At 36.8% G+C, this 21,637-nt stretch overlaps 1 protein-coding gene across 3 annotated transcripts in view; it reads right to left on the reverse strand.

Annotated features, from left to right (window-relative positions):
• LOC136040756 (neurotactin-like) overlaps positions 1 to 21,637 on the reverse strand; it is a 126,187-nt gene that overhangs the window by 77,657 nt on the left and 26,893 nt on the right. For all 3 annotated transcript variants that reach the window (XM_065725075.1, XM_065725073.1, XM_065725074.1), the window contains 2 exons: positions 11,031 to 11,134; positions 1,548 to 1,665 (listed from right to left, as the gene is read on the reverse strand). In XM_065725075.1, the coding sequence (XP_065581147.1) occupies positions 1,548 to 1,665; positions 11,031 to 11,129 (217 nt within the window). In that variant the 5' untranslated portion in view covers positions 11,130 to 11,134. The remainder of the gene's footprint in view (positions 1 to 1,547; positions 1,666 to 11,030; positions 11,135 to 21,637) is intronic.

Raw genomic sequence — 21,637 nt, forward strand, 5'->3', positions numbered from 1 at the left:
CTTGGGAAAAACATGTGTTTTGTATTTTTGCAGCGGGACTTAAAACTCTCACTCTAGTGCTCTCAAATGTGTTAATTTTATTTGACATGTTCATTGTAATTTCATCCCCTGTTTGAGGGGTTTCCTCTTTTCTACAATTATAGAAAATTTTAAAACTAATAACATGTAATAGAAAATTCAGCAGCCAATGATTTTATACATTTGGAATCAGGATGGAAAGCACAACATTTTGATACAAATATTGTTGCCAAACTTCCATAGTTTACAATCTTGATTATCATTGACAAGGATCACTCTTTACTTGCAGTTGGTTGCTACGAACCCTTTGAATAATAACTACTGACACCACAGCAAATATATCGTTATCAAGTCTAATTGCAAGAATATAAAATAAGTTTAATTGAAAAGTATTATATGAAAATTCATTTTGATTTTGACGCTAGATAAAAATTCACTGTTTACAACAGAAATTGCAATAGTTTCAGGGGCAGCATCTTTCAACGTGTTTTAAAATAGATAATTTCCTGTATCTGACATGTTCTCTATTCATCAAACCAAATTTGAATTGGTAAAACAAAGGACAGAATAAAATATTTAGCACGCTGGTAAGATTTATGCTATCTAAGCTTTTTCACTTAAGAATTATTTTCAATTGGCATTTATGCAGAGAATGGTAATAGTACTCTCTATTTTAATTAAATAAAAGTCGCTGACCGCAAACTATAGAGGGGTACGCACAGAAATCTCTCCAGAGGGGGAGGGGCTGGGATAGTAGCCTGCACAATGTTTTCTATTGAAACATTATAAATCTTTTTGTTTTTATAAATTTAGTTTATTAGGTGGGGAAGGAGAGAGTTGAAGTTCTCCCAAGTGAATGCCCTTGAAACGATATTTATACAAAAACTAAGCTATTTTAGTAGGTATTGGGCTAAAAAATCTTGACTCCGTGACGATCTAAGCCTGATGAACAAATTAGACACAAGCAAACTCGTAGAGATTTTCATTCTAGAACACGGAAATCTAATCAAATTATTTCGCCCACTTATCCTACATTCAACTTCTTTCAATTAGCTATTTCCTTTAATATTTATGACAAAGATTGGATACAGCTGACGTGTTCTTTGGAGTCAAGTGGGAGGAGCATCTGACCCCACTCTCTGGATCGTGAAGAATATGTTTTTGAAGCACATTTCCATTGAAAATGCCTTTTTTGGTATTTCCACTTATAAATTGGAAAACGACAAACGTATTCTCCCCCTAGACTAGAAAAGTACATCCCCCTCCTACATTTTGTCAATTGACACCACTGAATTGTACATGTTTACTTAGTTTTTTTTTTATCAGCATTAGTTTTTTACTTCGAGTTACTAGATGGAGTTTATGGTGTTCCTCTCGGGAACACAAGTTTCTAGCGTTATAAACTCTTCAAGGTCTTTGAGGAAACCAAAAAGCAATAAAAAGCGACCATAAGAGTATTGCGAAATCTTTTGAAGACAATAAAAACGGCAGAAGTCTGATTCAAAAAGAAAATAATCGTTGAAACTCACGTAACACTATTTTTCCGAAGTTGTTATTTAACCAAAATGAAAAGCCTCTATTGACTTTGGGTGATCTTGAAAAACTTCCCTTGGATCTTGTAGATCGTGACATACTTGTTAAATGAGCCTATAAAAAAAATAATTGTCAATTATAAGTTCATGTTGAACTGACTACTAGAAAATATGGCGAAAGTAAATAAACAGCTTCTGTTCGAATTTATAATAGAAGTCAACAAGTGCTTGCACAAAGAAACTCAATCGAATACAAAGCAAATAAAAAGTTTCGCGAAGTAAGAAAAGCATGAAAAAGTAGTGTTTATTTTTCAGCAAACAACAGTAATATAAGAAAAAACAAACATTGGATTATCCAGACATCTGAATTAAAAAAGTAGTGTCAAATTAGTAAGGGGGGGGGTCACACCTGGAATATCTCTCCTTTTGAGTACGCCATATATGACAAAAATGGAATTTCTAATGGCCCAAGATCAGTAAACAGCTGCACCCAGATTGCCCGCTCACATACACCCCCACCCCCTAAGAAGATGCATAACGTGACTTTGGAACGGGTGAAATTGGAGAAGCCAAAGGTCCACAATATGGAAAGGTACCAAGGTGGTACAATCTGAAAAAAAATGAACGTATCAAATGCGTTTCGCCATTTAGAGCCAATTGTTATTAAGTAGTAAGGTGGGATAGAGTAAATACTTTATTAAAGAGTCTTAATTGGAGAGGAAATAAAATTAATAAGAAATCAATGCCCAGTCGTCATCATCACCACCATTATTTCCGTCATACTAAAAAGAAATCTTCTTTTACACGTACTACATGGTTATGTGGCCCATGAAGCAGAAAATACACGGCCTTACTGTACAATAATAAAATACGATATATACCATAGCAGAAAACTAAATTACACATTACACAAAAAAGGAAAAAAAGTAAGGCGAAATAAAAAAAAAACAGAGAAAAACAAAAAACAAGGATATACAACAGAACACAATAAAAACACTAATACAAACGAGAAAAACAAGGGAGAAAAGAAGAATCAGAAACAGAGAAAGTAAAGAAGACTTGGTCAACATTTGACTAGAAAAAAGGACGGGGGGAATAAAGTAAGGAGGACTCCTGCATGCACTTTTCAAAAAAGAGGAGCGGGGCAGAACTCCAAAGTTAAATTGACTGAAAAATGGGGAGACTTTTGCGCGACCATCGATGAACGTTCAGTAAGGATAAAGTGTCGCGCAGAAAGAACGTAGCCATAAGGAGTACTTCTGTGGAGGAGGACAAGATCAACATAGACTGGATACATGTTGTTTGAGTTCCCTGGTATGCAGAGTAAGCTAAATTTTGGTTTTCTTTACAATTATACGATCAAGAGATGATAAACCTGTATCAGTGTAGAGCTCAGCTGAAGAGTAATGACTAGAAAGACGAAATGTTGTTTTAACGGGTGTATTCTGAGAAGACTGATGAGAGCGCAGAATAGATTTGCTGGCGTTTCCCCACACTGAGCAGCTGTACTACAGATATAGTAACACAAAAATACACAATAGGGAAACCATTATGCCATATAGAAGAAATAAATTTGTTCGATTTACCATAGTTGACCATCGAAGGACAAGGGAGCAAATATGGGTTTTAAATAATAAGAAGCAATCAAGATGTAGACCCAGGACCTTAACATCTCGGATTGAGGTTAACTTCCTTTTAAGAGATTGACAGCAACAAGTAAGCTCGGACATGTGATATGGTCGTTCAAATACACAAATGTACTTTTTTGGCTGTTTAGTATCATGCCTCATATGATTATTTTTACACCAAAGTTTACCTCGGTTGAGTAATTGCTGGGCTCTGAAGGTGGCTGAGTACAGATTATTTCCAGTGATCAGCAAAGACGACTGGATGCACATCTGGGACAAGCCCGTCAAGAACTTTATTAACATAAAAAACAGGGATTGGCCAAACACCTATCCTTGTGGTACAACTTTGTATATTGTAGGGGGCATAAGAGAAAAACTTTCAATTGATACGCACTATAACCATGAAAACACGTAAGACTTCAACAAGCCTCGAGGTACTCTAAAGCTTCTTATAAGAACCATGTGATCCATCATGTCAAAGGCTTCAGAAAAATCTAAGAAAATATCAAAAATACACAGACCTTTGTTTAAATTAATACACATAAGCATAGTGGTATCAATAAGAACTTACGAGGTTGAGAGAGAAGGCCAGAAACCATAGTGATGACACGAGAGAAGGGGGATGCGAAAAGCAGGCTTAACATTAAATGCAAGAAAAAATAGTTTTCAGTAAACAACCTTTTTCAGGATTTTTGACACCATGGGAAGAAGGAAAATCAGCATGTAATTTGAAATCAATGAAATTTCTATTGTTTTATGTAATGAGATAACTCTGGCTGTTCTGAAATACCTGATGTAACAGGAAAAATACCTGATGTAAAAGATAGACTGGTCAGATACACCATGGGTTCCAAAACTAAAAATTGTCTGAGGAGGGTTGCATTTAAATTAGGGGGACGCATAGGCGACAATCAGATAGATAAGATACTATATTCGCAACTTTATTTGAACAAAAAGGAAAAAACAAGAACTGTTCTGTTAAGGGACAACCTTTTACCGCCTTGTCAGGTGAGGCGGCTGCAGAAGGCTGAGTTGCAAAGTACTTGCTAGAACAACTGGCAGATCGCTCCGTTTCTATGCAACTACCGTCAGGGTAGAGGGTACCGACAATGTATTTGTGAGGACATCTCATGTGTCCATCGAAATGGTTTTGCAGTAATCAAATAATTAATTAGACAAAACAGTAACAAGCAGATGATACCCAATAGCAACAACAAAAATATAAATAAAAACATGACATATATCAGAAGCAGCACAGAAACAGGACCTTAGTAAAGAGTTATGTGCAATCCGTGATACATTTTTAGCCTTTTTCGAGCACTTCGCAAAAAATGTGTGGACTTAGAAGCTTCGATGAGAGCTCATTCGATCAGCAATTGAAAGTTCTTGTGATCTTTTTAAGGGCCGGAAGTGACTGGAGGGCAACCAGCACCACTCCTGTGCTCTTTTCTCCTGGGCACGGCCATAATGCCCCATAGTATTAGATAAATATTTTATGATATTCATCTATTTAAAATAGGAGAAATGTGTAACATATACGCCAATGGGATATGCATAGCCTCCACCAAAGGGTAATGACACCAAATAATTTAAATTTACCCATTGTACAGAGATGTATATGTACCGGATGCATTGTGTGAAGGTATTGTAACGCGTGTCCCAAAGAAAAATAAAAATCCAAAATCATATGTTTCATATAGACCATTTACAGTATGCTCAGTCTTAAGAAAACTATTTGAAAAGATATTATATAGAGAAATTGGTCATAAGTGTGACCACGGGGACCAACAGTTTGGGTTTCGTGAAGGTCCAAAATGCTTACGCAGCTTTTCTTTTGATTTTTGAACGTCATAAGCATTCGGAAAATGATCTTTACGTTTGCGCTATTGACATATCTAAAGCCTTTGATAAGATTATACATTCCCAAGGATTATATCTCTACTAAGAAGTGGTGGGGACCCTTTCATTTGTGCATGTTTGTGGACATGGTATCGAAAAGCATCAAGTCGCGTGCGAGTAGGAGGTCATGTGAGTAACCGTATTAATGTTCATCGTGGAGTAAAACAAGGATCAGTGCTAAGTCCTGTGGTTTTTAATAATGCTATTCGTTCGGCTACTCGCCATTTACCGTCATATCTAATTGAGCCATATGTAGATGCAAGTCATTTGTCATATGCGGGTGATATTCTTCTTCTGTCTCATGACCTCCAAGGGTTACAGAAAGCTGTAGAAGTGTTTACGCTGCTTTAAATGGAATCGAACTTTCAGTTGCCACTTCCAAAACAGAACTTCTTATTTTCGGTTTGGGTTCCCAACAATCCCCAAATGCGGCTATTCAAGTTGGTCCTACAACTGTATTTGCGTTGTTCACTCAAGTATCTTGGTCTCTCATTTGGGAGCTCGATTAAAGCAACTAGAACACTTATTATAAACTCGCTGAAGGTGAAACTAAGAAAATCATATGCTAGGGTAAAAGGCCAATTTGATAAACGAACATTATGTCGGCTATATAATTCATTTTTTGCACCGCATGTATTTTTCCTTATACCAGTGTGGTGATTATTTTCTCAAAGTGAGCTTAAGCAGATCCGTTCAACATTTTTTCGGTTTTGCAAATATTTTCTACGTATACACATTTAGATACGAAACAGTTACATTTCTAGGCGTTATGGAGTGTTTAAAATATATGAAAAAATGGATGTACTCGCCACCAAATTCTGAGAGCGTTGCGAACAGAATTGTTGATTTTCCTCTTGCGTGCATTCTGAACTAAATATATATTAAATATAAAAAAAACAAGTTTTTTTTACTGAAAGTAAGGAGCGACATTAAAACTTAAAACAAACTGAAATTACTCCGTGTATGAAAGAGGCTGTTCCCTCCTCAATGTCCCGCTCTTTACGCTAAAGGTTGACACATTCTCTCAATTCTACTTTATAGAACAGTAAATAACGTTAGCGTAAAGAGCAGGACGTTGAAGAGGGATCAGCCTCTTTCATACACGGAGCAATTTCTGTTTGTTTTAAGTTTTAATGTCGCTCCTTTCTTTCAGTTAAAAAAAACAACTTATTTTTTTATTTAATTTCTGAAGGTTTTAGAATTAATGCATGTTTGATTTTGACTCGCCACAAATGAATAACTAAAACTAAATTTGCGTATTAATTTTTTTTTGCTAAATAGCTAATCTTAGTTTTGATCAGACGATTTTGAGAAAAAGGGTGGGGGAGAAGGCCTAGTTGCCCTCCAATTTTTCGGTTACTTAAAAAGGCAACTAGAATTTTTAATTTTTAACGAATGTTTTTATTAGTAAAAATATAAGAAACTTACAAATTAACTTACAAAACGAACTTCTATATTTGTATATTTTTATTATGTATATGAGGGGGTTTGCCCCCTCGTTAATAATTCGCTCTTTACACTAAAGCTTTAATTTTGTCAGCGAGGTATTTAGGAGGAGATGAACCCCTCATGTGCGTAATAATCTCTCTTTGTTTAAGTTTTAATGCTGGTCCTTACTTTAGGTGGAAAAAACTTTTCCATATTTATTTTTTCACTGTTTTCTTAAAAATAATGCTAGAAAATCCTGCGCCCCCTTCATGCAATTTCTCTTATCCCATGACAAATTCCTCCAAGGGACGATCCTCCCACGTATCCCCCTCCCCGCAACCCCCCTCCCCCAACCAAAAAATCCCCCTGAACAGGTCAGTACAATTCCAAATATCCATTGCTGTATGTAAACACTGGTCAAAGTTTGTAGCTTGCAGCCCCTCCCCCGGGAACTGTGGGGGAGTAAGTCAGCCCCAAAGACATAGTTTTTATATTTTTCGACTATGCTGAACAAAACGGCTATCTCAAAATTTTGATCCGTTGACTTTGGGAAAAAATGAGCGTTGGAAGGGGCCTAGGAGCCCTCCAATTATTTTTTTGGTCACTTAAAAAGGCCACTAGAACTTTTAATTTCCGTTAGAATGAGCCCTCTCACGACATTTTAGGACCACTTGCTCGATGCGATCGCCCCTGGGGAAAAAACAAACAAACTAACTAACAAACAAATAAACGCGCATCCGTGATCAATCTTCTGGCAAAAAATACTTTCGTATTTAGTTAAGATCCTATGACTTTTATGGGGTCTTTCCCCCTATTTTCACAAACAAGGCAAATTTTCTCAGACTCGTAACTTTTGATAAGTAAGACTAAATTTGATGAAACTTATATATTTAGAATCAGAATAAAAATCAGATTCTTTTGATGTATCTATTAGTATCAAAATTCCGTTTTTTAGAGTTTCGTTTACTATTGAGCCGGGTCGCTCCTTACTACAGTTCGTTACCACGAACTGTTTGATCATTAGTGTTCGACCTATAGTTGATGTTTTTTCTCTTGTTTTTTGCTTTTCTTTTTTCTTTCTTTATTAACTCCTCTATGATGCATTTTCGGTACAGAGGGTGTCAATAAATTATAATTAGACGGCTTTCAGTAGAAGCAGTAGGCATATTTGGTCTTAGTTTTCTGGCCAGATTGGAAGTCTAAGAGAATGTTGACAAGGTCAAAATTTTCAAAATTTTTCCAAGCAAATACTCATTAAACCGTACGCACAACCGATTTAATTAAAAAACGTAATGTGCACCCAAGTTTTCCAAATAACTATCATTTGGAATATCTCGGAAATGGCTTGCTTGGACCGATTTGAAACTCTCAGGGCGTGTAGGGAGGATCAATTGGACCCCAAAGTATTACAAAGTGAAGATAACAGGAGTGAATCAAAAGATCCTATGTGTATCCAGGTTACCAAAATAAATTTGCAAAATATCCAGAATTGCTTGGGGGATAGAACTGAAACTTTAGAATCTTAAGGGGGCAAATTATTCTTTCAATTTTGTGTTTAGAGTGGGTCTTTAAATATTTGTAGCCCGCCTAAGCCTTCTTATACAATCAAATTCAACGAGACTTTGAATACAATTGCGGTTATGTAGTGAGAAAAAACCAAAAGAGACTATACGCAGTGATGTTATCAAAATAGCGTATCTGCTGCATCACGGGAACGCTTTGTGGATCAAGTTGAGGGTTTCAGAGAGTGTTAGGGTAGCAATGGATAATTTTGACTTAGGTAGAGTACAGAAGGGAAACCGCTGGAAACATTTTGTCTCTGGTCCACCTAAACCTTTTCGTACTATAAAATCCCTTGAAATTTATAATCTATTCAAGTAAATAGTGAGGCAAATAAAAAGACAATGTGTTTAGCCAGGTTATTAGAATATAGTATCTGTAATATCTCAGGAAAGGCCGAGGGATCAACTTGAACCTTTAATCATTTGGGATACGACGGAAAAGGGACAACAAATTTTATGGAATTCGGCCAGAAATTGTCTGTCTCCGATCCACTGTAGAATTTCGTATATTAGCCCCAGCAAAACTCAAAATCTATAGACGGCGAAGTACTGAGGTAAATCTAAAGACATAGAAGTGTTGAGGACTTCAGATGTATTGTTTAGGGGAGGGGATAGGAGACCAAAAGATCGAATTTCTTTGACCCATCTAGAAGTGTTTGCACTGTAAGTACCTGTCGAATTTAGAAACTATTCACATGGATGAAGCAAGGTAATTCAGAAGGCACTATGCGTACGTTACCCAGGTTACCAAAATAGCATATCTACAATATGTTGGAAACAAGTTAGGAAATTAACTTGAAACTCTAATAAGTGTTGGGGGTGAAATTAGACCTCAAATTTCGACTTGAGGGATGGGAGAGGAGGTAATTAAATCTTGTCTCCGATGAACAAGAAAGTTTTTGTGCTACAAACCCCGATTGGACATAGAGCCTATTCCCGGGTAGGTAGCAAGGTAAATTGAAAGACATAATACGTACCAAGGCTATCAAAATAGTTTCGGCAATACCTCGAGTACGGCTTCGGGAAGTTCAAATTTTCAGGGAACATTGAAGAGGCCAAATGGACCTTAAATTATGACTGAGTGAGGGAGCGGAGGGAAGGGTGCTAAAAGAATTGCCTCTGCAGGTTAAAAATATTTTGCGCTATTAGTCCCTTTGAAACTTAGAAAATATGCGCGTTAAAGTCACAAGATAAATCGTGAAACACTATGTAAGTTGTTTAGGCTCAACAAATCCTACGGGCTAGTACTCCCTTCGAATCCCGATCCTGACACTTTTTTAAGCTTCTAAGAGACGCAGGTGCATGTTACGTCATAGCGAATGTTTTCTAAGAGATGCAGGTGCTTAAAACGTAATTGGGAGTGTTTTCTTCAAGATGCTTCAAGACATTTTCAAGATATTTTTTAAGAAATTTTTCTTCAAGACATTTTTCTAGACCTTTTAAGACTTTTCAAGATGTTTTTAAGACACTTTTCTTCAAAACGTCTTCAAGACAATTCAAGACATTTTTCTTCAAGACGCTTTGCTGTGGGACAGACTTTTTGCCAAAATGAATATCTATGTTAACAGTTATCTTGTAGGACAACCTGCACCTTTAGATACTCATGCGCCACCGTACGGCATTACTGCCTCAGAAACAGGAAGCTCAATACGCATACACTTTTTTCGGTAATTCTAACCCAATTGACTATCTCAGAATTTTTCCTCAATAGCTTTTTGGATTTCTTTTGGCTAGAATCGTTGTTTTGCATCACAAAATGCTTGAAAACACCGCTTTGCAGTGAGACAGTCTTTTTGGCCAAAATAAATATCTATGTTGACTGTTTATTTTGTAGGAGTATCTGCACTTTTAGAAACCAATACGCCACCGTACGGCATTACAGACCCTCTGGCACCCCTTCATCATTCCAAGACATTTTCAAATATTTTATTTTTAAGTGATCTCCAATTCCACTTCCCCCGCTTTTGACCCTTGGTTACAACGGTTCCACCTCCGATTATGCCGGTTTCCACCCCGGTCCAACCGATTCCAAATTTGGCTCCGGTTGCGTCAGTTCCGGTTCCCCCACTTCCTTCCCCAATTTCACAATTCAGATTCCGCCAATTCCACTCCAAGTTCCGTCAATTCCAAGATTTTTTATGCAGCTGCAAATATTTAGCTCTGGGAATCCTAGCTACAAGACGACACATCACCATCATTATTTACCATCCGTTGTAAAACAAGCTGATTTTGTTACAGCCGAATAGTTAATGATTTTGAAAAGTTAGGCATGTTAGGTCCAATGAAAGAACCATAATGTACTGGTTTTTAGAGGATTTGTAAGCAATTCTTTTGTTAAATTTTGTTAATTGCAGCTTTTCATTTGCAGTGAAGGCTTCCTGCTACGGCCACCCCAAAACTATGACTAACATAACTCAGCTGGCCAACTCAATCCTTCTTTAGGACAACCCAAGCATAATTTTTTTGATTTATCGTCACGAAGAGAGGGACAATTAGACTTTCCTAGTAAATGTTAGGGCACATTTAGTAAATGTCCCTAGATAAAATTAAATTACTTCCAAACTATCCCTCACCCAGCTTCCAATGATCATCATTTTGATCACAGGGTTCGAGGCCTCTAGAAATTGTGATATAATTTGGTTGCTTAAAAATACGCAATTTTGGCTATTTAATAGCCAAAGGAAATGTGATACAAGCCTCTTACCTAAAATACACAATTTTGGCAATTTAATTGCTGATAAATAACTTATGCATAGTTACTCCCTTCTCCTAAAGTCAGACCCAGAATCAACCATCAGTACGGATAATCTTCTATTTCACAATTTCCTTTTTCTCTTCTTCTTCTCTAAGTTTGAACGGTAATCCTAAGAGTTGGTCCGCTGACTTATTTGTAAATTCATTCAATTTACATAAGAACAATATTTCCATCGGTGATGAAAAAGAAAAAAGATTGACAATCTTACCGTACTTGATGTTGCAGCAGTTCCAATTTCATATTCATTACTATGCGACCGCACTGGGATCATTTCATAGTGAAGTGTTTCAAAGCTTGACATGTTCATCGCCACTAGAACAGAGATAAAACGTTACTAAGAATCAACCCTGTTTTAGAACTACTGTCTTCCTACAAAAAAAAAACTAGTTTATATACGCGTGAATTCCCAACGAGTGTTGAGGTTTCTTATGGTTGGATTCACAAGGTAAACGCTTGAAATTCTAGAATAGCCGATGTACCATCTATAACCTATTTCACTTAATTACTTTCAAAATATCATGACTGAACGCAAATGGGCAGAGCTAGAATTGGTCCAAAAGACCCCCTCCCCCCAATTTGGCAATTTATCAGGGTCTTATAGACAAATATGATTACTGGGACTAGTATTATTTTAACTTGAAGTTGAATCCAATGAGGAACAGGCTCATGGGCGTAGAGATGGGAAGGGGGAGTAGCTGCCCCTCCCCTAGAACTTCAAATTTACACTAGATATTAACAAGAACTTTCCCTATGTTGTAACTTCTCTGTTGGATGTTAACTAGCAGATGCTTGAAAAATATTGATATTGATATTTATGTTTCGATATTCAATATTGATTTTTGGTCCAATATATAGATACATCAATTTTGATATTTAAAATCACCCACCTTTAAACTTTTAAATTGAATTGTTAGAACATGAAGCTGTTACCTAACCGCATGAGATTTATGTCAAATCGTTTCTTTTATGCAGTTTACGTTTTCTGGAAATTGGAAGTAAGATGGGGGGTTTATTATATTATAGTATTACAAGAAAATTATAAAAGTTTAGTAATCCAAGAAGACTAATGCTGGAGCTAATTGATGATCTATGATTTTTGTTGATTATTGATGAAGAAAGATTTCAAAAGGTAAGATAGAACTTGCTGGCAACATGAGGTTTTGTGAACTGCCTATAAAACTTCAGCTCCCCCCGTTCCATCACTGAATCGGCTGCCCACCCCCCTATACAAGATGCTCCCTACGTCTATGGACAGGTTGGGCTGAAAATATTGCAGAATTTTGTTCCTTTTGGTTATGGTACAAAGGTGCTGATAGGGGTTGGCTAGTTTCTGATGGAAAATTGCGGGACATATTTTATACGAATTATGTCAGTATCTTTCTCCTGCAAAATTGAGACATTAGGGAATTTAACTTCTGCTTCATGAAGTAGAAAATCCATAAACATCAAAGGCAGGTAATTCACTCCTTTATTACACTGGCTATGGTCCTGGGGCACAATTATGACCAATTGGAGAAAGAAGGTAAATCAGGTGCCGTATACTTGAAGCAGCGATGTGATCACTATATCACAACAATCAACCAAATAATGTATCAACCAAGGAGGTATATTGAATAAACTGTGCTTTGCTTAAAAATTCGTAAAAGGATTCCAAGTTTTAAAAGCTTTTAATAATGAGCCTATTAAAGCATTTAATTTCCTTAATTAATTTTTACTAAATTAATCAGGTCTCTTTCTTACTTGAAATTACAGACTGCCCAGCCAGAAGTAAAAAAATAAGTTTCAAAACTGAAAATATACTACTCATTGGAGCCATTTGCCTACTGGTAAACACCCTGCAAACTAGGGCTATAAAATGGTTTGATTTGGCTTTGGCATCTGTCTGAGAATAGTCCTAATCCTATGTATTTACTTTGAGTACGTTCAAAACTTGTTCTACAAGAAATGAAATGAGAAAAATATGCTAATAAATGAAAAAAAAAAGCGGCAGACAAACATTTTCCTGCATCTTTGACGCTATTAATGCAATTTTAGCATTATTCTATCTAGACCGGTGAGTGAAATTCTATGAAGTATTTCCAAAAGACTCTCGATGAATTTCGAAGGTTTTATATGAATGTTCTGCTTCTAATCAGCACCAAAACGTCTAACATGGTGTTCAACGCAACTACCTGCAAGGCCACCAACTCGGTTTTGGGTACTAATGACAATATCTTCCCCGGCCCATACCATTCCGGCCAAGGCAAAAGTTAACGCTAAAGCGTCAGCCAAATTACAAATTAAGGGCAAACAAACACAAAGTAGAAACAACAGGAAAAATCTTTTCAAGACATTGGAAATCAAATCTGTGGATATTTCGGCCCTATGTCCAAGGGCCTTCTTCAGGACAATACGAAAAAGAAATATATATATATATATATATATATATATATATATATATATATATATATATATATATATATATATATATATATAGACTTACATTAAGATGTGAGAATTAAAACTAATAATTTTTTTTTTTTAACTTTTTTAAAACAGCCCTAGCATCCTTACTTCAACGAAGTTCAACCAGAAATCATTGAATTTCGTTGAAGTAAGGATGCTAGGGTTGTTTCAAAAAGTATTTATTCACAAATTGTAATGTAAGTTTATATATATATATATATATATATATATATATATATATATATATATATATATATATATATATATATATATATATATATATATATATATATATATATATATATATATATATATATATATTCTTTCTCGCATTGTGCTGAAGATGGCCCTTGGACATAGGGCCAAAATATCCACATATTTGACTTCCACCCTCTTGAAAAGATTTTCCCTATTGTTTCTACTTTGTGTTTGTTTGATATGGAAAGGCAGTGTGGCCTTCGTCACTATTTTTACAAATTAAGGGATTGCAATGTGCATTTTTAGAACAAGAAATTTCTAAATTTTCCTATCGAAAATTTGTCCATCCAATATCTCCAGCTCATTACTGTCTGAGCTCACTGCTATCTCAGCTCAATTGAAAAAATTTCCTAAGCTGTTTCAAACATCGAAGCCGTAAGTTTCAAATCAAACCTTGTTTTCTGCCAAAACTATAGGTTAAATGGATAAGAAATATTTAGCTCCCTTCCCACCCAAATGAAATGTTTGAAGGTCAATTAGCCCTCCCACTTTCAGTGTTCTTTGAAAATTTCAACTTGATATCCCGAATCGTTCCCAAAAAATGCAGGAACGTCATTTTTATAATCTAGCATCAAATAGTATCTTTTCATTTTCCTTGCTACTTAATCATGAATATATTCTAAGTTCCATTGGCTTAGAGCATACATCAAAAAATATTTAGGTGGATCAGAGGCCAAATAGTTTTACCACATCCTTCACACCAAATTTGAAAAATCCCCCCCCCCCTAAGAGTCCCAAGCCAAAAGATATCTGTCAAAAAATCTCTTTCTTAATCTCTTGGTAATAGAATGACTGAAACACGCCAAGATGATTCAATTATTATCTTCGCCAATTTGCTGAAGCGAAACAATATTTTTTTTTCATTTAATATCATTCCCAATAGCCAAATTACCCAATGAATGAGAACCATTCTGCATTACATACATCATGTGAAGATCATAATGTATTTGAGTTTATGATAAAAAAAAATTAGTTGAGTGCCCATGAGAAACAATATTTACAACAATTTTCTCACTTGGAAGCTTTGCTCTCATTCAGTCTCAGAGTGCAATAAAGCTTAGTATTGGTTCTATTGGGTCATGACTGTTGCCTTTGAGGCAAGGGATGGTTCCACTCAATTACCTCAGATTTCTTGGTGACTCTTAGCCTTAGACCTTAGATCCTCCTGTGCCTCCAGAGGCACCCAGGGCATCCACGAGAAGCCGCCAGTCATCCCTCATGTGCGCCGGGCAAGGACATCTTGCCACGCCGGTTGAAGGGAAGCATTTATGTTTCGCAGGTCCGTCTGATAGGTGCGCCGCAGTGTATTGCGCGGCCTGCCTCTTCTTCTTCTTCCTTCTGGTTGCCTCTGGAACGTCGCTTTCGGAATCCGGGAATCGTCCATACGAAGTATATGCCCCAAGTATTTCCACCGACGTGTCCTAATGACATCTGTCACTATGGGTTGTCCGGTCATCCGTCTCACCTTCTCATTAGAGATTTTTTGTGACCAATGGATGTTTAGTATTCTCCGGAGACAGGTATTCTCGAAAGCTAGAATTCGCCTTTCTTGCGTGTTATTCAGATGCCAGGTTTCAGAAGCATATAACAGGACGGGGATGACGTTGCTATTGAATAGACGAAGCTTGAGTCGGAGGGAGAAATTCTGCGACCTCCATATCGGTTTCAGCCTGTTGAATGTGCCGGAGGCCTGCCCAATGCGGCATGATGTATCTTTTTCAGTTGATCCCGTATTTAACACTGTGCTCCTAAGATATTTAAATTCTAGAACCTGCTCAATGTCCTGGTTATCGCATCTCAGGTGTAAAGGTGAATCGGTTACTGTCATACTTTTTCTTTTATCAGCGTTGATTCTTAGTCCCATAAGTCGGCCTCTGTCACGTACATCTTCTAGAAATTCTTGTAGTCTTTGTTTACAGGACTCAATAAGCGTGATATCGTCGGCAAAGTCTAGATTATTAATTTGGTATTCTACGTTTAATTGTATGCTTCTGGTGCCAGTGTTACGGAGCAGATGGTCAATGGCTAGCGCAAACAGGAAAGGTGACAAGACACAGCCTTGTTTAACACCGAAAAGGACACGAAAGTATCTTGTCCTTCCTTCTGTTGTTTTAACACAGCATTCAGATTCTTCGTATAGAGCCATTATGAGGGCTATTAACTTCTCAGGGATCCCATAAAAGGTTAGTAGTTTCCATAGAGTCTCCCGATGCAGCGAGTCAAAGGCCTTTTCAAAGTCTATAAATACCATGTACAATTTATTTTGCCATTCTCGGCTATCATCAATTAACACCCTTAGTGTGAAGATCAAATCGGTACATGAACGTCCTGGTCTAAAACCATGTTGCTCTTCTCTCAAGTACTTGTCAAGTGGACTCTGTATTCTGTGAAGGATTATTAGTGAAAGAAGTTTGCCAGGTATGGATGAGAGACTAATACCTCTCCAATTCCCAGGTATTGTCTTATCGCCTTTTTTGAAGAGTTTTATGAGTGTGCTGCGCCTCCAATCTGTTGGTACTTTTTGTGTCATCCAAATTTTTCGGAACAAGGACAGCCATATAGATATGCATGAACTGATTGATGCCTTTATCAACTCCGTCGTGATACGGTCTTCGCCTGTTGCCTTGCCGTTTTTTAATTTCTTTGTGGCTGTTAGTAATTCGTCAAGAGTCGGGGGTTCTGTAATGATGTCAAGCTTGAGGAAAGCTATAGAGGGTACATCTAGAAGCTCATCAGGCGGTGGTCTATTCAAAAGCTTTTCAAAATGGTTGGCCCATGTTTCACCAAGAGCCGATCGCTCGGTGATGAGAATGCCATCAGGATTTCTTACAGGTCCATCTTGAATCGGTTTCTTGCCTATTATTTCATTCGTTAGTTTATAAAGGGTCCTCGAGTCTCCTCTCTTCACTGCATCTTCGGCTTGTATTATTTTTTGCTCAATGTAGTTTCTCTTATCTGTCCGTGCACTTTCTTTGATTTCTTTGTCGAATGCTTCTTCTATTGCTGTTAGAGCCTTACTTGCAGTCTTTCAAATACATAAATACCTATTGGGTTGCATAAGGAGTTTGAATTGTGAGTACTAATGCTGGCAGAAAAGAGGTCTGTGTAGGGAGAATCGACTATGTTCATGTATCATAGGGCATTATCATATGTATCATAGGGAATGTGTCATATATATCATAGAGACAGGCAGGTGTGTGTAGGGAGAATCGACTATGTCCATGTATCATAGGGCATAATAATATGCATCACAGGGCATGTATCGTATGTATCATGGTATAATAGGGCATGTATCATATTTATCATAAAGACAGACAGGTTTGTGTAGGGAGAATCAACTATGTCCATGTACCATAGGGCATTATCAGTTGTATCATATGGCATTATCATATATATCATAGGATATGTATCATATGCATTATAGAGACAGGCAGGTCTGTGTAGGGAGAATAGACTATGTTCATGTATCATAGGCATTATCATGCCTATGGTAATAGGCATTAAAGACTTACTTGTAGTCTTTAAAAAACATAAATTCTTATTGGGTTTCATAAGGAGTTTGAATTGTGAGTACTAGTGCTGGCAGAAACGGCAGACAGAGAGGTCTGTGTAGGGAGTATCTACCATGTTCATGTATCATAGGGTATTATCATATGTATCATAGGGCATGTGCCATATGTATCAGAAAGATATGTATAAAGATGTATCTAGAGACAGAAAGGTGTCTATAGGGAGAATCGACTATGTCCATGTATCATAGGGCATAATAATATGTATGCCAGGGCACGTATCATATGTATCATGGGGACAGACAGGTTTTTGTAGGGAGCATTGACTATGTTCATGTATCATAGGCATTATCATATGTATATAGGCATTATCATATGTATCATAGGGCATGTATCATATTTATCATAAAGACAGACAGGTCTGTGTAGGGAAAATCAACTATGTCCATGTGCCATAGGACATTATCAGTTGTATCATAGGGCATTATCATATATATCATAGGATATGTATCATAGAGACAGGCAGGTATGTGAAGGGAGAATAGACTATGTTCATGTATCATAGGCATTATCATGTGTATTATACGACAAGTATCATAGGGCATGTACCATATGTATCATAGAGACAGACAGGCCTGTGTAGGGAGAATCAACTATGTTCATGTATCATAGGGCATTATCATATGTATCATAGAGGAAGACAGGTTTGTGTAGGGAGAATGGAACATGTTCATTTATCATAGGTCATTATCACATGTATCATAGGGCATGTATTATATTTATCATAGAGACAGACCGGTCTGTGAGGAGAGAATCAAGTATGTACATGCATCATAGGGCATTATCAGTTGTGTCATAGGGCATGTATCGTAGGTATCATGGAGAGAGACAGGTCTATGTAGGAAGAATCGACTATGTTCATGTATCATAGGGCATTATCATATATATACTAGGGCGTGTATCATAGGGCATGTGCCATATGTATCATAGAGACAGACAGGCCTGTGTAGGGAGAATCGACTATGTTCATATATCATAGGGAATTATCATATGTATCATAGAGACAGACAGGTCTGTATAGGGAGAATAGACTATGTTCTTGTACTATAGGGCATGAATCATATGTATCATAGAGACAGACAGGTCTTTATAGGGAGAATCGACTATGTTCACGAATCATAGGTCATGTATCATATGTATCATAGAGACAGACAAGTCTATGTAGGGAGAATCGACTATGTTCATGCATCATAGGGCATTATGATATGTATCATAGGGCATGTACCATATGTTTCACAGAGTCAGACAGACCTGTGTAGGGAGAATCGACTATGTTCATGTGTCATAGGGCATTATCATATGTGTCATAGGGCATGTATCATATGCATCATAGAGACAGACAGGTCTTTGTAGGGAGAATCGACTATGTTCATGTATCATAGGGCATGCATCATATGTATTATAGAGACAGACAGGCCTGTGTAGGGAGAATCGACTAGGTCCATGTATCATAGGGTATTATCATAGGTATCATAGGGCATGTATTATAGGGTATGTACCTTATGGCATGTGCATTTATGTCATAGAGACAGATAGGTCTGTGTAGGGAGAACCGACTATGTTCATGCATCATTGGGCATTGGATAATACTATTGAAAGTATGGGAGAACAATAAGAAATTTTTCTGAGCACATCTAACAAGACCTGAATCCCTGCCAAAGTAAGTAAGCAAGTAATTTTATTGCCCGGAAACTCTCGTGGAATTAAAATGGAGTATAACAAAGGAAAAAGAAAAGAAAAGTCACACTAGGGAGCATCGCCAAACGTACGGACAGATTATGTACATTAGCAAAACTACTGGCACAAGATGGCTAGCCATGGGTTCGCTCTTACCTTAGCGTTTTGCAGAAAATTCTCGGCGACATGGTTAACACAGACTGTAGGATCGGATACACAATAATTACGCATAATATATTAGTTACTCGTCCATGGTGGAAGTATCAGAAGGAACTTAGCGAATCGAAAAAAAAGAATTCTTACTTATGGAGACTGAGCAGACTACAGGTATTTCCAAAAGGGTGCTATATACAATACGAGTGGAAGACCAACTGCATTATATATCGACACAGTACCTGCTTGGCATTCTTTCACCATCCTATTCCTGAGATTTTAAGAAAATAGTCTGATATTTCCTTCGCAATTTACTAGTTATATAGACATATGTTAGGTAGACGGTGAAACAATAATTTTTGTTCGTTTTAAGTTTCAGCTTCGCTCTTTACTTCTCTAAGAAAAACTTAGTTTTTGTGAATTAATCTTTGAACATTTTTAATTTGAATTAAATGTAGAAGCAAAACTGTCATGATCTTTCTTTCTAAGGGGGGGTGCAACCATGATATAGAAAGTAGAGCAGTCGAGGTCTATGGTGATTTTTTCACAGTTGAAAAATGCTTGGATGAATTGGAAGGTAGAAATACAAAGCAAGATTAAAATATTGGAAACTAAGATAATAAAATGGTCACTTGTGGCCAAGAAACGTGGGCGCTTCAAAAGGCAGAGAAATATTTGTTAAATGTTTTCCAGAGAAATTACCTATAGATATTTTATGTACCTATTTGACTGACTCTATTTCAAACAACAAGCAAAAATTTGATTCTATCCCACTTTCTAGGGCTATAATAGAAGTGATACCTTTATGGATTCCATGATGCCCTTAGGGGGTATACTTTTGGAGCTATCAGTCCCTCAAGGTGTTATTACACGCACCTGGGTCTTACGTAGGGCTATAATGCACCTACAATGGTATAGTATAACTATATGTTTCATAATAGGGCTTTGTTTACTTCAGGGTTTCTTTTGTTGTTACGTAATAGGACTCGTTAGAGGTCAGGAGTCGATAGTCAAGATTCATGTACTGGTTGCGCAGTAGGGGTTTGTTTACTTATGCAAATGATTTCGTTGGATGTTACGTAATACGTCCTGTTAGAGTTAAGGTCCCGCCAAATCAAGATGCAAACGTACGCGTTATGTAATAGTTTCTTTGAGTATTTAAAAAACCTACGACAGGCCCAGGAAAATCTACAGGGGCCCCAATCAAATCAATATTTCTTTGGCTGTTACACAATAGGACTTGTTAGAATTCAGGATTCACTTTTCAACATGCACTGGTACGCGTTACGTAATAGGGAGTGTTTCCTTAAAAACATTTTCAAGACATTATTAAGACATTTATATCCAGACATTTTCTTCGAGATTTCTTTGGTTCTGACATATTAGGGAATGTTTACTAGCGTTAAGGATGGCATATTCTCGCGTGACTTTTTTCCGTGGTCCGTGGAGAGCCCCCGCTTGTAACTGAGGAGGGCACACACGTGAGGTGTTAGGTAATGATGATACAACCGTGGGTGTTGAAATTTTTTCTTACGAATTTCTTTTTCGTTTCAAGACCTTTTTCTTTCAAGGACATCTTTCGAAATTTCATTTTCTTCAAAAAATTTTTTTCCTCAGGAAACCTTTATAATCTAAAGATTTTTGTCCCATTTAGGAATCGAAAGAAATTTATACCCAATGCAGCTGTGCACAAGACATCTAGACCAAGAAGCAATTGATGTAACTCTTATTCGGGGAATGCTTTCTAATGGAAACGTTTAAAAAAGTCTATGGATCGTGTGTTTCCTATGTCTGCAATAATTGAAATACGGGAGATAAAATTACGATTACTGGAAAATGTTTAAATTTGATGGTCACCTCCTTGTTAAGTAATGCTTTAAAGTGTACTATTAGATAATATTGGGGATCGTTCTTAGCAGGTTTTTAGTAAGAGTCTTTTACTCTTTTGGGACTTGATTGCACTATCAGAGGTGAAATAAAAGCAACAATATTATTATGGCTAGTTTATGGTTCACCTTCATATACAATCAAAAGTCTGTCTTTTCCTGTTCACTGCACAGAATTTTGCCCGTATAGTAGAGGCAATCTTGAACGAACATACTTATGTACATAGGCTACAAGATGCTGAAATTGCACTAGTAAGATATATTGAAGTTTTATCCAGGAACAATAGCTCTAAAGAATGAAGGCTTTTTTGTACATACAAGTTTTATTTAAAAAACAAGTTTAGGAACATTACTTAAACACTTTATTCTTAAGATACTGAAATCAATATTATACACGTAGGAGGGAATTATTTTCAACTAGAAAGTCGTTCAATCGAACATTATCAACGTAAATGCCGAAAAATTAACCATAAGTATATCCACAACATGAAAAAAAATAAAACTACATGAAAACCATCAGTTTTAACCAATAAATCTAGACCAATGGAGAGGAGGGGTGACTGATTAGAGGTAAATCCAAGGGGGCACAGGAAATATGACTTAATTCTATATTTCGTTCATTTTTGTTGACATTATTTTCTGGTAATTCCCAGCCTGTGATACTGAATGGTTGACACACAGCCTCTCTGGCAAGCATTATCACACATATGGCATTTTTTGGACATTTCCTGCAAAATATTCGATTACACTAGAATCGATCGTTCAAACTGAATGAAAAACCACCAATGGCGTTTCTTGTAAAGACTTCAGGCAATTGAGGCCAGCAT

Source organism: Artemia franciscana, chromosome 21 (assembly GCF_032884065.1).
Source record: "Artemia franciscana chromosome 21, ASM3288406v1, whole genome shotgun sequence".
NCBI classification, from domain to species: Eukaryota; Metazoa; Arthropoda; class Branchiopoda; order Anostraca; family Artemiidae; genus Artemia; species Artemia franciscana.